We start from the raw sequence: 1,751 nt of genomic DNA, 5'->3' as shown, positions 1-1,751 counted from the left end.
CTAATTATATTGCGATTCTTGAACATTTTTAAGATCTTCTAGTCTACTAGCACACTTCCTTTTATCATGGCCTTCCATTTGACAATAAGTGCACCTTCTTGGCGGCTTCTCCTTTTTACCAATCGATTCTATTGGACTTTTGAAACGAACGTCCTTCTTCCTCCCTTTAGTTTGGGACATAATAGGGTCAAGAATTGTTTCTTCATGATCACTTGCATTTGGAGCTTGCGAATTGCTTTCGTAAGATTTAATTCCATCAACGCTCATTTTTTCGAGAATTGGTATTTCTCGATTCATCACTCCAACGGCATAATCATACCGTTCCTTGGATGCAATGCTACTTTGACAAAAACTCATGGTTAACATTGTCATGCTATTAAATCGATCGGTTGAGGTCATCTCATGACTTTGTCCAACATCCAAATTGTAAGGCAACACACCATCAACTCTATTGGCATGCATTGTCCACCTCCAGTTTATGTAATACGGGGGAATTTCCGAAACCCGTTTCTTAGTGAAGACCGCCAATAGGTGTCTACAAGGTAGCCCCGAATATTCAAGCATTCTACACGTATACATTCCCAAAGAGCTTGCTTTCTCGAATGCCACAAAATAAACATTTCTTCTCGTAGGCTCGGACATGGGCCTATAACAACTATAGTACGTATAAACATCCCCCATTCTCTCCCCTTCTTCACTAGCTCGTCGGTTTTTTCAACAAAGTATTTTGAAGACTCAACCAATTCATCTTGAAATCTTCTAAACATTTCCTTAGTGTAGATACAAGAAGCATGATACTCCAATGTGGTATGCAATTTCATGGGATGTTTTAGATTAATGGTGACATAATCTTCTTCCTCCTCCCTCATGAATTGCCTTGCCAATGCTTTTTGGGCATTTTCAATGAATTCCTTCAAACCCGTTGCCGAACTCACATACTTATCAAAGTAAGAATTCATCCCCTCACTCCTCGATGTACTATTTTGAAACGCCGAAAATTTGTTTCTAGTATATACAGGAATCCACTTGTGCTTCAACTCATATAACCCCTTTAACCATTTATGATCTTGCAAGTGATACTTTTCCACAAACGACGCCCATCTAGCTTCAAAAACACATTCGGTGAGAGATTTATAAATGCAATTGTTGAAGTCCGTCTTGAATTACGGAAAAGCCGAATAATAATGAGCTAATTTCTCCGGGAATTTTTGACTAATGTGCCAAGAATACAATAAATGGGTAGTATTCGGGAGTACAACCGCAATAGCGCTTTCCATGGCTTGATCTTGATCCGTGATTATAGTCAATGGAGGATTATTCCCCACACCTTCAAGCCAAGTACGAAGAATCCACTCAAAAGTCGACGCGTGTTCATCCCGCATCAATGCAAACCCGAAAATTACCGATTGATAATGATGATTGACTCCGGTAAATGGGACAAATGGCATTGCATACCTATTTGTCCGATAAGTGGTATCAAAAGCCATAACATCGCCAAAACTTTGGTAAGCCATTATACATCTCGGATCAATCCATACTAGACACTTCAAGCGATTCTCTTCATCGACTTCGGTCCTAATAAAATATTTAGAACCACTTTCTTCATTCAACCTATGCAACAAGTCCAACCCCGCTTGGGCGTCACTAATCTCAAACCTTTTCTTCCTCTCATCTCTTAACACATTCCTAACATGTTGAACATTGAAACCAACTTTGTCATTACCTCCATGAATGTTACCAATCACATTCAT

General features: G+C 39.3%; 1 protein-coding gene across 1 annotated transcript; it reads right to left on the bottom strand.

Moving 5' to 3' along the window:
• LOC141665140 (protein FAR1-RELATED SEQUENCE 5-like) lies at positions 1 to 1,751 on the bottom strand. The gene is made up of 3 exons (XM_074471123.1): positions 1,260 to 1,751; positions 673 to 1,157; positions 1 to 565 (listed from the first exon to the last, which is right to left on the bottom strand). The coding sequence occupies exons 1-3, from the start codon at positions 1,749 to 1,751 to the stop codon at positions 1 to 3; spliced, it is 1,542 nt and encodes a 513-aa protein (XP_074327224.1).

This window comes from Apium graveolens, chromosome 6 (assembly GCF_009905375.1).
Source record: "Apium graveolens cultivar Ventura chromosome 6, ASM990537v1, whole genome shotgun sequence".
Lineage (NCBI taxonomy): Eukaryota > Viridiplantae > Streptophyta > Magnoliopsida > Apiales > Apiaceae > Apium > Apium graveolens.
Note: the sequence above shows the minus strand (reverse complement) of the source record. Positions and strands in the feature narration are given on the sequence as shown.